The sequence below is a fragment of the Erpetoichthys calabaricus genome, chromosome 10, assembly GCF_900747795.2.
Source record: "Erpetoichthys calabaricus chromosome 10, fErpCal1.3, whole genome shotgun sequence".
Lineage (NCBI taxonomy): Eukaryota > Metazoa > Chordata > Cladistia > Polypteriformes > Polypteridae > Erpetoichthys > Erpetoichthys calabaricus.
In genome coordinates, this window is record NC_041403.2 from 53,181,667 (window position 1) to 53,193,976 (window position 12,310).

At 35.2% G+C, this 12,310-nt stretch overlaps 2 protein-coding genes across 16 annotated transcripts in view; one reads left to right on the forward strand and one right to left on the reverse strand.

The window, feature by feature from the left end:
* LOC114659024 (single-stranded DNA-binding protein 3) overlaps nucleotides 1-12,310 on the forward strand; it is a 213,538-nt gene that overhangs the window by 176,046 nt on the left and 25,182 nt on the right. For all 15 annotated transcript variants that reach the window (XM_028811220.2, XM_028811218.2, XM_028811222.2 and 12 more), the window contains 2 exons: nucleotides 1,701-1,736; nucleotides 11,812-11,866. In XM_028811220.2, coding sequence (XP_028667053.1) covers nucleotides 1,701-1,736; nucleotides 11,812-11,866 — 91 coding nt within the window. The remainder of the gene's footprint in view (nucleotides 1-1,700; nucleotides 1,737-11,811; nucleotides 11,867-12,310) is intronic.
* The window catches only part of lrrc42 (leucine rich repeat containing 42), a 287,985-nt gene that overhangs the window by 65,066 nt on the left and 210,609 nt on the right, over nucleotides 1-12,310 (reverse strand). The window lies entirely within an intron of this gene.

Below are 12,310 nucleotides of genomic sequence, written 5' to 3' on the forward strand. Positions count from 1 at the left end.
AATGTTATGGAGGGCTCTGTATATGTTGAGTGTGTCATTTTGTAGAATTTTTTCTTAATTTCTGGAATGTTATTAAGGTATCAGACATGTACATGGCATCAAATCCCATGTTCCTTTTTCTGCACTCTGTGTCATGTAAACTGCCAGCTGTTGACTGTGAAGATGATCATGCATCCTGTGTGTAGATCCAATCGAGTGGCTACATTATGGATATTGAGGCCACCTTACTATTCTCTCAGTTCTCTTGTTCTTCTAATTTGTGGTTATCTCTTATTTTCCAAGAGGTTGAATGTTAGGAGTTCAATCCTTACACATCAACCAGATGCAAAGTATTAAAACTGAAAAGAACAATAAAATGCTTTTATCTTTTTGTGTGTAAGGTAAACAGTATGCTCTAAGATGTTTTTTTTATTTACCCTTAAGAAAGAACAGTAATGTTTTTTTGGGCCAAGGTGGTGTTTTGGGGATAAGAGTGAATCAGTTATTCATAGATATCCGAAGATGTGAAGGGTGAGGGTTCAGTTGTATTGATATACTGTTAATACTGAAGGGTAGCATTGCACCTTCACGAATGTCATATCCTCAGATTTCATAGCAGGCAGATGGATGTCTGCATGACGTTTGTACGTTCTGCTTCAGTGAATGTGGGGTTTCCTCCCACAGACATTATAGTTATGTGAATTGGTAATTTCATATTACTCTGAGTAGTAGCATGGAGAGTGTGAATAAGTATAAATTGACAGGATATTTATCTATTAGTCCTGAGAAAAGTTTTATCTAAAGCTAGGGTCAGCACCAGGACAATGTTACTGGATTGGCATTGAGTTTCAGATTCTTGATTACAATAAAAGCATGAGAATGCACATGTTACAGAACTTTATCCTAAATAAGGTAACACTGCAGGTTATTATTGTTGCTCAGCAAGCATAACGCTGTGCAAAGGTTGTATCAACCAAACATGTACAAGGTAGAGGTGGCATGCACGAGGGCTCAAGTATACAGAAATCCCAGTACATCACTGAATATAACAGTCAGTGTAATGAAAGATGAAAAAAACTTGTTGGCCTACAAATTAAAGATTAACTCTTCCTTAGCTTAGCTAAACACTGCATGCTGCTCCCAAGGCTACTAAAATAAAGCAGTTGATCCACTGCAAACTTAATTTTTAAAATACTGTACTGTCGATAATATAAAAATGCACCAAGGCTAATGTGAGCTATTATAAGGTTAAAACATATGTAAAGCAAGATGTTAAATCACTGAATTCACCAATAGGAGATTTGGACTTGATAAGTCTGGAAAATTAATTGCCACTGCTATCCAGGAAAATTGATTCACTTGAAATCTTTGGCCAAAGAGTGATATTTATTCAATGTCTTTTTTAGTACATATTTTTATTATATAAAACACATTAATAATGTGTAATTATATTAACAAACTACCCAAAAATCAATTATTCATTGGTAAAATTTTTAAAAATGTAAAAGATTTTCCTGTGGCAAATTAATATATACGATATTGTGAAACACTAACTTTATGTTCAGCATTTTTCAAGTCAAACTTTCATTTTAAAAGTTATCTTTCAGAAACATTTGGTTCAAACGCAGTTGCATTTGTATGCCATAAATTAAAAAGTTTTAATTCTTCTAGAGCTGAAATAATTTTAAATGAAGCTTATTACATCTAACATCTGTTTACAGATTCCTTATTCGTCTTCATCCCCTGGCACATATGTGGTAAGAATTTTTTTTTTCCATTAAGTTTTATCCACTGTCATTTCATTGTGCAGTATACATTGCTTTGCTGTATCCAGTTTTCTTGTAGTGAAGCTTTATATGGCACTAGCCTGTAGAATAATAATTAAGCACTTCAGTAATCAATTAGCTTTTAAATTTCAATTTATGATTACTTCTTTATCTCTTGTTTTTGATCGGTCTTTCTCTTAACGGAATGTTTTGCAGCAGCTAGTTTTCGTTTATTAAATGTAGTTTGACATCCAGTTTTGATTAGGTAAAGTTTAATTTCCTATTCTTACATCTTATGTTGCAACTTAAACTTGAATTGCGCTGCTTTATACTTTCCTGTGTGCTCTCTCATTGTAAACTAGTACAGAAGTTGGTTGAGAATGAATTGTTTAAGGAAGTGTTTTGGGTTAAGTTTTAACCGTGCTTTTTGTGGATTGGTCTAATGATCTATTCCAGAAATAATTATTGCCCTAAATAGTAAAAAGAAATCTGATGGTTTTGATCCCCTTTCGTCAGTATCTAGGCATTAGGTACACACTTATAAGGTATAGTTTAGTGCGGAGTTGCTGATACTTTTTTTGAAAGGTTAATTTTTTCATTGAATGAGTATATAATGCATAAAAAAATTTAAACCTATTATACTAGCAATTGCAAACTAACTGGCTTGAAAGAAAAATGCCACTTCAAGGACAGAGGTAGCAGCTACTAACTGTTGATTCGGTGTGTTGCACGAAATATTGACTGGAACACTTTAAACCATTCATTAAAATAACTATGAGACTGAATTAGGCAACTGCATGCTTAAGATTCTATGCAAGAAAAAGAGGAGTTTAAAATCATCCAGGTCAAGTCAACCCTTTTTCAGAACTGGAGTAGCCACTGTAGTCTTTTAGTTTAGATGCAACAGTGCTAGATTGAAGCGATGCACTAATAATATTGGACACAGCCGTGTAGGAAAGTGTTCTAAGATTTACCCAAATATGTAGATACTAGACATTAAATTAAGCCCGTTACAATAACGGGCGCTAGAATAGCAGTGCATAAACATTAGTAGGAACAGTCTATATTAAATGGAAAAGGACCGTCTATTTTCTGTTACAGTAATACTGGCTTGTATGTGGCTGTAATATGCATCACTGTATTGTTGCTTTTAATTTTCTCTCACAGTAATACGTCTCTCCAGCAAGTATTTTAATCTGTGCTGGCGTGCAGCTGATTATTGTATGTATGGCGTCTCCCCAGCAACGGATTTTATGTGCGCGAAAATAAATCTACTTTTAAAAGTCATCCTATTGTAATATCATGAAAATTCGTATATTTAGGAAAACACTTTACCGGGCCAAGTTTGTTAATCGCAAATCTGACATCCTCAGAGTGAGCACTTGCACAACAACAAACACTAATCCCACCTCTTTTCGTCTCAGTACCCGATTGGATTTTTCGTGCGTTATGTTTTAGGTCTTACCTCATTTACCGAAATCCGATTGGATCGGCCGCGTGATATTTTATAGGTCCTGCCCTCTCTGTCTTGTGTGACGCGTCAGGCGGCCTTTGAAGCATCGCACCGTGCCCCGCGCATGCACACTTCGCCAGAAGACACACACACACGGACACATGGACGCACACAGGGATTTTATTAAAGAGGATGAGGTCAGACTGATAAGTAGTAGTTCTTGATTCAGAAATTTTTTTTAAAAATTTATAACTAAAGTAGAGAAGAAAGAAATTAAAGTTAAGTTAAAGCATATTACATATGTTTGAATGGTATGTTGAAGCTGCCTCACAATTATACATTTATTGATTTCATGTAACCCCCACCCAAGTAATTTTCAAGTTCTGGATTTGTATGCAAGCCTAAACAATAGAAACATTAAAATATAAAAAGAAACATTTGGAAAATTAAAGAACTAAGTTTTTTAGGCATTTGAATTAACTTGAGTAATCCATTAAATACTACTCTTTAATATTTTTAATTACCTAATGGTGCAAATAGCAAATATTACAAACCTAATCAATTGGTCCACTTGGAATTCACAAATTTAGCAATACATGTGTAATAATATTTGAATTTTTGTATTTAGTATGGATTTTAGTTAGTAGTTTTCAGTTACTGGACAGGAAATGCAAGAGAATAAATATTGAATGTATACATTCCAAGATAAATTATGTAGCTCATGATATATCATTCTTTATAAACCCTATGCTGAAAGGTTATAAACTTTATTTGTTGTTACACTGTGGAGATCCCCATCTCTGCCACACATAAAAATTCAAGTCTTGTGTTGTATTTTTATATTTATGAACTAGACATTAAGCCCGTTACAATAACGGGCTCTAGAATAGTAGTGCATTCTCTTTGAGAATTTTCTTTACGCTCATTTTCCTGTTCCTCTATAGATCTATTTGCTCTTCTAAGTCTTTCTCTTTTAGCGTTTTTCCGACGCTCATTATCTTTTTCTTCTTTTTTGGGTGGCATGTTGTTAGTAGGTAGTCACAGTAATATAGGCTTGTACGTCCATAATATTTTCTGTTACAGTAATACTGGCTTGTATGTGGCTGTAATATGTGTCACTGTATTGTGTGCCTTTAATTTTCTCTCGCAGTAATACTGGTTTGTATTTCTGTAAAATGCCTGTAATTTTCTCTGACAGTAATACTGGCTTTTGATGTCCGTAATATGCGTTTAATTTTCTGTCACAACAGTGGGCAATCAGCAGATTCTCCCCAGCAACTGATGTAATGTGTGGCGTGTAGTTGATAATCGTGCTTGTGGCGTCTCTCCAGCAAGTACTGTGCAGTTCCCCAGCCAAGTATTTTAATCTGTGCTGGCGTGCAGCCGATTATTGTATGTGTGGCGTCTCCCCAGCAGAGGATTTTATGTGCGCGAAAATAAATCTACTTTTAAAAGTCATCCTATTGTAATATCATGAAAATATGTATATTTAGGAAAACCCCTTCAATGACTGACACTTTATCGGGCCAGGCTTCTTAATCGCAAATCTGACATCCTCAGAGTGAACACTTGCACAACCACAAACACTAATCCCACCTCTTTGGGGAAGCTGGTCTCCGCGTCTCAGTACCCGTTTGGATATTTCATGCCTTTTGTTTTAAGTCTTACCTCATTTCCAGAAATCCGATTGGATCGGCCGTGCGATATTTTATAGGTCCCGCCCTCTCTGTCTTGTGTGACGCGTCAGGTGGCCTTTGAAGCATCTGCTTTGAAGCATCGCACAGTGCCCCGCACATGCGCACTTCACCAGAAGACACACACACACAGACACTGGACACTTTATGAATAACAATTCTAATTTACTTATATAGTATTATAGTGTTTCTATATTTTATATTGTGTTACAGAAAAAGGCACAATATTATTCACCTCAATAAATGGAGGTACAGAGTATCGTAAAATGTAATTAATATTGATATTGGTATTAAATTCAAAAAGTGTGGCATTGTGACATCCTTAGTCAGTATGCAGTTTATTTGACAGTGGAATGGTAAGATCACTTGGTGGCCAAGATAAACAACCCTACAAGATAACTGGTGACAGACTTCTACCAAAGTCAACACTTTTTCCTTGTCTAAAGAGATGTAACATCTAACACCATCTACCAGTTGCCAGTTAACTCCTTCGACTATTATCTGATGACTTGGAGTGGTTGTGCTCCATTCAAGGCATACATGACTGGTTTTGGGCTCAAAGATTTATGCACTCCTTTATGTTGCCAGCAAGTCATCATCAGTGATGAGACTGGTTTCATTCTTGGAAATGATGTCCACAATCAAGACAGTGTTCTGCAATGTCACACACCAAGGACAGTGAATATTATATTCTAGACACCATCTTGAATGTCAATGTCAATTTATTTATATAGCACATTTAAACAACATAGGAATGCTGTGGCCAAAGTGCTTTACAATAATAGAATAAATGAAAAACAAACAAATAACGTAAATAGAAATAAAAATACATGAACATAAATAAAAATAAAATAAATAATAAATAGAAGTAATGTTATATAATCACAATGAGGAAACCATCAGTATTACTGAAGGTCATGGAATGCAAGTGAATAGAAATGAGTTTTTAATCTTGTTTTGAACAGTTTAATTGTAGACGACCCCTTTATATGATGAGGTAAAGAGTTCCACAGGCGAGGAGCAGCAGCTGCAAAAGCCCTGTCCCCCTTAGTTTTACACTTGGTACGAGGGACAACAAGAGACAACTGACCAGAAGATCTAAGCACTCTGGATGGCTGGTGTAAAACACACAATTCGGATAAATAGGAAGGAGCAAGCCCATGTAAAGATTTTAAAACTAGCAACAAGGTTTTAAAATCAATTTGAAAACTGACAGGCAGCCAGTGTAAAGAAGCTAAAATAGGAGAAACAGTCATACTTTCTTGCCCCAACCAGAAAGCGAGCAGCAGCATTCTGGACCAACTGTAACCTGTGTATGAGGGATTTGCTAATCCCATAATACAGCGAGTTGCGGTAATCAAGGCAAGAGAAAAAATAAAAGCATGAGTAGCATTCTCAAGATCCCTAGAAGATAAAAAAAGGCTTGATCTTACCTAATAGACGAAGCTGGAGAAAGCAACTCTTGACTACAGAATTTACTTGTTTCTCAAAAGAGAGGTTACTGTCAAAAATTACACCAAAATTGCAGACTTGAGGTTTGCAAGAGACAGAGAGAGAGCCGAGAAGTCCAAGACCAATTTGGGCTTTAGCTGATGGACCCACTATAAGCAATTCCGTTTTATTTTGATTCAGTTCAAGAAAATTATTAGCCATCCAGGATCTTAGTTCAGAAAGACAGTTGTGGAGTTGATTTATTGCAGAGTTGCAGACAGGAATATAAACCTGTGTATCATCCGCATAGCAGTGAAAAGAAATGTTAAATTTCCTAAAAATAGCTCCAATAGGATGATGGTATATAAAGAATAAAATATGACCCAAAATGGATCCCTGAGGAACACCATATTTAAGAGGAGCAGTAGATGAAAAAGAGGAATTTAAAGTCAGTGAAAAGTGTCTACCAGTTAAATATGACCTGAACCAGTTAAGAGCATCCCCTTTAAGCACAACAAGATGTTCATGCCGCATCAGCAATATCTCATGGTCAGTAGTGTCAAAGGCAGCGGACAGGTCAAGGAGGAGAAGGACTGCCACGTCACCTGAATCCGTAATAATAGACATGTCATTGAATACTTTCAGGAGGGCCATTTCAACATCATGAAAACGCCTAAAGCCAGATTGGTAGATCTCAAATAAATTATTGGAGTTAAGGTGATCGACCAATTGATTATAAATAATTATTTCTAGAATTTTAGCCAGAAATGGCAGTTGGGAAATTGGGCGAAAATTGGCTAAAACTCCAGGATCTAATTCTGCCTTTTTTAGACAGGAACGAACCGCAGCATGTTTAAAAAATGAAGGCACAACCCCCGCACTTATAGAATCATTGATAATGGCTAGTAAAGATGGTCCAAAAAACATCAAAGGCGTCCACTAAGAGGCGTGGTGGTACTATATCAAGAGGGCTGGGAGCTGGTTTAAGGGTGTCAATAGTTCTTCTTAACTGTGAAAGCATCTTGAGCCCCATTACCAGATACCCAGTCGCCGTTATTTTTCTGACATAGCGCTTCCAGAGTTGCATAAGATTGTGGAAAGTCATGTGCACAAACTCTTTGCTGAAGATGTCACAGCCATAAGCTTTACCACTGATATATGGACATCTGATATGAGTGCTATTAGTATGCTTAGTTTAACTACTCAGTGGATCGACTGCAAGTTTGAATTGCAGAAAGCAATCTTGCACGCCCAAGAGTGCTCCGGATCACACACAGGTGCTCTCTGTGGCGTTTAAAAGAATGTTTGAAACATGGAAAATAGTCGGTCACTTTAAGCATTCACAATTAGCCAACTCGCGTCTCAAAACTATACAAACTGAATTTGGTATGCAGCCAAAAATGCTTCAGCAAGACGTTTCAACTAGATGGAACAGCACATTCTGTATGCTGCAAAGCTTGCTGGAGCAGAAAAGAGACCTTGGGGCTTATGCCTCCGATTTTGAGTTACCTGCAACTCTAACGCCTAATCAGTGGGGTTTGATCGAGAACATAATCACACTCCTTGCTCCATTTAAACAACTGACAAAAGAATTTTGCCAGTCTGAAGCCTTGGCTTTTAACGTTATTCCCTCAGTTAATGCTTTAAAATGACTGTTGACTAAAAGCGCTCATACTGACTTCGGAGTCAAAACCAGTAAAAGCGCTCTCTTGGAGGCTGTAAACAATCGTTTCATTCAGATTTACATAGTCCATGTACTGTGTTGCCACTATTGTAGACCCGAGATACAAAGACCGCTATTTCGATGCATATGTAAAATCACTGGCACTCAAAATGTTGCAAGCTCAGATGGAACTTGCATCGAACGAAATGCAAATGACTGAATCACAGATAGATGGTCCACAACAGAAAAGAGCCAAGATAAATGACGAGGTGGTATGCACGCTCTTCGAAATGTACAACGAAATTCTTGAAGAAAACACATTGATGCCTCAGGAAAACAGCCAGATGACAACAGAGATGAGTTAAAAAAAAAAAAAAGCAAAAGCTCTGTGGAGATCTTTACAACATTGTTTTAAGTAAATAACTAGGGCTGTCGGATCGAATATCAGTATTCTAACATAATTCGAATGTATAAAAAATCTTGGAAGGCAAGAAAGAAAAACGGTAATCGAATGTAAAAGAGCAGTTGTTGGTTTTACCTCGCACTAACTTTGGCTTCATGTTACTTAAGACGTGCTGGACACTAGTGTGGGATTATACAGATCTGTTTTTGCACGTAACTTTTTAGGATCAACCTATACGTGTTTCTAAATTGTTAACCCATATTGTTATTAGTCATTAGTTAAACGGTCGGCATCTTCTGTGTTAAACACACCCATTTTAAAATAAATAAATATATAGTTAGGATATAGCGGGTTGGACAATGGATATAGATATATATATATATATATATATATATATAGCATTTTTATTGTAGGTAGATCATTTCGACCTGGTCATTTTAAAAGTAGCTCGCAAGCCAAAAAAGTGTGGGCACCCCTTATCTACAGTGAAAAGCAACAATATTAATAATGTTTCAAAAAACAGCAAATACAATACAGACATGCATTCAATTCAAATGCCATTTACTTATTTTTATTGTAAGGATTCTAATCTTAATCTGACAGCCCTGGTAAAAGCCAAATTGCAGATCTATCTTTTAGATATGAAAGATGACACAGAATATAATATTGTATATGTATGCATGCTACTCGGCAGGTGCAGGGATTTCTTTCTGAAGCACCAATCCCGAGGAATGAAAATCCACTGAAATACTGGAAAAACAACTGGAGTTTGTTTCCTACCATTGCCAAAGTAGCACGCAAGTTCCTGTCAGCCCCATGTACTAGCGTGGACAGCGAGAGGTTATTGGCTTCTAATGTGATCAATGAAAAGAGAAACAATTTCCAGCAACAAGGCAGAGATGCTCTTGTTCGTTAAGAAAAACCTCCCCATCATGCTTAAAAAATAGAAAAGAATGATAAGCCTCCAGAAAAAAAGTTATTTATTTCTTTACTGTTGTACGCTTTACTGTTTTTTAAAATTATAGATTGGTTAGATTTATTCCATCAAAAAGAAAGAAAAAAAGTTGTGGTATTTAATACTACAGACTGTAAAACAAAGGATCAGATAGCCAGCCAAATGTGGTTGAGCGGAAGCCATTTTAATGATTGTAAATAATCTGCAAAAGTTGTTATTCTTAAGTGGTACTGCTTATTTCATTGTCATTGTACATTTTACCATTTTTTTTCAGTTTTCATTTTTTCGATTATTGTTGAATTTGTTGTATTTGTTCCATCAAAAAGAAAGAGAAAAAAGTGTTATTTAAAGCAACAACCTGCAAAACTGTTTCCCATATAACCAACAAGTAGCCAGCCAAATGTGGCAGATATCATTTGTTTTTAATGATTGAATGTGGTGTGCAAAATTGTTATACAAATAAATGTTCACTTTGTCTGTAATTCTTGTTCAGACAGATCAAGTCTCATTTTTCTCTGTATCTTATGAATATGTATATCGGCATCGGCAGATAAGTACATAGACATTATCGGATATCGGCATCAGCCCAAAATTCCCATATCGGTGCTTCCCTAATAATAGTAATACCAGTAATAAATTATGTTCCAAATGAACTGTACCATTTTACAACTGGCAACGAATGGCGGTGTTACCAGCCGAAATCAGCTGAGAATGTAAACATTACCAGAATGCAAATGGCACATGACTGCAGTGTTTGTATTTTAGAAATATGATACTAATACTAAAGGAATAATCATAATATATCTAATATAACTGGGTAAGTAAAACTAGTGCATTACTGTATATACAGTAAATATAAATATTTTTGTTAAAATATGTATTATTACAATGTGTTTAAAACTGTATTACATATTAAATAAAAGTCCTCATTGATATACGATACTTATGTTTGTGCGTAGTATATAAACAGTGTGTTTACATACATAATTTCAATGAATCTTACCTAATATCTAAGAGAATATAAAGGGTTTATGCTGTATAACTTTGCAGGAAATATTTATAAGAGTGTGGGAGAGTTTATAAGGGCTTAAAATATATAAAAATAACCATATAAGCATATGGTTTTTACTTCGCAGATTTTCACCTTTCGCAGGGGGTTCTGGAACGCAACCCCCATGATCGAGTAGGGTTGAGGTTGAGGACTGGACTTAAACATTTTGTTTGCAGGTTTGCTGTGCGTTTCTGTGGCTTGTTTGAATTAACTTGCTGGAAGTGGAGTTGGTTTTAGTTGCGATTTTTTTTTTTTTATATAAATGTTGCTTATTTCCATATTTCAACACAAAACAAGCACAACATAGGTATTTTTCAGTACATAAAGTTTTGTAAAAGTATATTTCTATTATATGTTTGGAGATGCATTACTATACACTGTTTATTTGCTGGTACATTTGGTTGAAATTTATTGAAACCACAAGTCATCTTGAAAACAAAAGTCACAAATTTGATTATGGAGATAAAATATCGATTATTTTTATTGTACAATCAGCAGTTATTTTAAAAGTGTTAACTATTACTTTTAAAAATATATATTATGTTAGTTAAACATGGCTATAAAATGGATGTGACGTTGTGGAGTAATATGAGCTATATTTTCTGAGTATTTGTTTGTGTGAATTGTAGTTCAGATAATTTAAGGTGTTGCTCCTGCATCACAGCTGCTGAGTTCTATGTACAAACTCAATGGCCAACGCAGATTTTCTGTTTTTTCTTTATGTATGTGAGTTTAATCTGGACCGGAACACTTCAGCTTCCTCCCAATCTTCCATAGTTTTGAATTGGCTGAGTATGGGTGAGTGGCTACCATACTGTCTAGGATAGTTCAAAACATATAAATCCTACAATCATGTACTGCAGGTTTAAAAAAAAAAAATGAATGAATGGCCATTAATGAAGTGTGGGAAGTATTAGCCTTGGACGGCTGCAAGTTTTTATTTTGATTTACGGGACACTTTTTTTTTTTTTTTTTTTTTTTATATATATGGATATTCTGATCCATATATTTCTTATTGTGCTATATCAAAAATGACTTCCACTTTATAGAATCCTTCAGTTCTCCAAGTTGTTTTTTTTTCTTTTTTCATATTCAATATCTTCAGGTACTTAGTGATGATCCTGTATAAAGGTGAAAATGCAACAGGTTTAGCTGTTAAGATGTTGTCTTCCATATAATTTGTAACTGATATCATGGTTAATAAGAAAAAAAACTATGAAAAATGGAAAATTTACATAAGTGAATAAAAATAAACATAAAAGTAAAAAAAAAGATTGCTGTGCAGTAAATGTCCTTAACACGATTAAGTGATCATAACATCAAGATAAAGATGACCCATGTTCAGTGAAGAGACCTTTTGCAACATTTCTAATTTGTATGTATTATGGATTTTTTTTCTGGTTTTTTTGTTGGCAGGGTCCTCCTGGTGGTGGTGGTCCTCCTGGAACACCGATTATGCCAAGCCCAGCAGGTATAGTATATTTATGGTCCATAATCTTTGTTATAACCATTTATTATCACGGGGTAGGGGGTTATACAGTAAGTGTTTGTGCTTTTTCAAACAGTCAGAGACAAAAATCTGTTTCATGGTTATTCCATTATTCTGTTTACTGCCATTTTATTTTTAAGCAGTTATGTATGTATTGTTCATTATAGATAAAAATTACTGTTTAGAATCATTAAAAAATCTATGCAATAATATGCCCATGGAGCCTATTGCCTTTTAAGTAATTGTAATTGGAGGTTATTAGTGTAATCCAATGTATGGTATTACTGGTTTTTGACTCGGCTACCATGAGAGCCTTGCTAACAAGGATTTTTGAAGTTCTTGTTACCTATTAAAAGAAAGCATTACAATTGGGCCTGACAAATAACTATTTATTGAACTATTTATTGTCCATAGTGTAGATTACAA